This window comes from Nansenia antarctica, assembly GCF_963989245.1.
Source record: "Nansenia antarctica genome assembly, chromosome: 14".
In the NCBI taxonomy this organism is placed as follows: Eukaryota; Metazoa; Chordata; class Actinopteri; order Argentiniformes; family Microstomatidae; genus Nansenia; species Nansenia antarctica.
In genome coordinates, this window is record NC_137684.1 from 5,248,302 (window position 1) to 5,249,971 (window position 1,670).

At 51.3% G+C, this 1,670-nt stretch overlaps 1 protein-coding gene across 1 annotated transcript in view; it reads left to right on the forward strand.

Moving 5' to 3' along the window:
- Positions 1–1,670, forward strand: part of reln (reelin) — a gene marked incomplete at its 5' end in the record, with an annotated part of 131,321 nt that extends 129,651 nt beyond the window's left edge. Inside the window, 1 exon segment of the mRNA XM_080545267.1 lies at positions 1,191–1,670. Coding sequence (XP_080401393.1) covers positions 1,191–1,287 — 97 coding nt within the window. The 3' untranslated portion in view covers positions 1,288–1,670.

Consider the following 1,670-nt stretch of genomic DNA (forward strand, 5'->3'; position numbering starts at 1 on the left):
TCCGATTCCTGCCTCCACCAGCCTCCACTGCTAGACATACAGTACACGTCACAAAAGACCTAAAAGCTCATATAAACCAACCCTACACTCATCGGTTAAGACCTAAACTCATATAAACCAACCCTACACTCATCGGTTAAGACCTAAACTCATATAAACCAACCCTACACTCATCGGTTACGACCTAAACTCATATAAACCAACCCTACACATCCTCATCAGAGTAACAACCTCCATCCAGACCCTTGCATGGCTTTTTGAGTCCACTCTCCGCTCCCATGGCTGCCTGTCCATGGGAAACAACAGGCCAGGAGCTTCCTCCATAACTGTCCCTGGCTTCTGAGATGGGGATCATCAGAAGCAGAAAGACTGACAGCCAGACATCCCACCTTGGCAGCCCCATCACCCATCCCACCCCCCCACTGTCACACCCCACCACCCCTACACTACCCCGCCCCCCCAGCCCAACAACCCCCCCCCCCCCCCCGACACACACACCCCGCTTTGCAGAGGCCCCTGCCTGCCCTGGCTGCACTCCTGGCTCACTGGCACCGCCCTGCTGGATGGAAGAGGCAATGACAGGCTAAGCAAGAGCGATCTTCACAAGCTTTTTCTTTGTGTCTATTTTTTTTTTTGTTTCGTTCCGTTCAACGTCTCCCTCCCCCTTACCCCTCCAAACCCCTGCACTTATATTACTTTAGTTTTGTTTTGTCTTGTTTTGTGTCTCAGTAATGGCTGTTACTCCAACCCTGACCTCAAACATTCCCCGTGAGACCAGTGTTCAGAGGTTTAGGCCCCCAGAAAAAAAGAAACCTGCATCTGTAGCTAGCCACTAGCTAGTCTGGTCTCTAGTGTTGTGTTCCATGTCTTGTCGTGTCCACGTACTGTATGATATCACCATTGAGAACGTTCTCTTAGAAACAATACAGTAGAGACGATGTCTTGAGTGTTTGAGGTTATGGGTGAAACCCAAACAGGACATGCCAGCATGGTGTGGAAGTGTGGGAGCTAGGGTGTGTGTGTGTGTGTGTGTGTGTGTGTGTGTGTGTGTGTGTGTGTGTGTGTGTGTGTGTGTGTGTGTGCATGACTGAAGACACTGAAATGCCTCTGCCTTGATCCTTAATGGTCACACTCTTCTTTTCTCTCTCTCTTTCTCTCTCTCTCTCTCATTGTCTTTGTCTCCCCAATAGCACCCGCAAACAAAACTACATGATGAACTATGCCAGACAGACCGGCCTGCGCCATTACTACAGCCGGAAGAGGCGGGCGCTGCGACAGCGCGCCTAAACCACTGAAAAGGGATTCGCCCTATGACCTGCCAATCACACATTAACCCAAACCCCACCACATCTTTTTCCTGATGACATATCACCCTGTCGAGTCCCGCCCACCAACGGATTCCAGTCAGCCTTAGACCAACCCCCCAGTCCCCCTCCCCCCCGCCCCCGCTCCCTCCCTCTCCCTCCCTTCTGTCAGACACATGGGCCATCCAATCAGTTTCAACGCTGCAGCCAATCAAAGGCCTTCCCCCAAACCCCGAGAGTGACGGGGGAAGGAGAAGGAGCGACGATGGCGGCCATTTTGTTTACTTTCCATAGACTTTCGGGTTTCTAATTGTTTTCTAACTGTTGCTGTGGTTATTATTGATTCCTGTTCCAGTTGCGATCCTC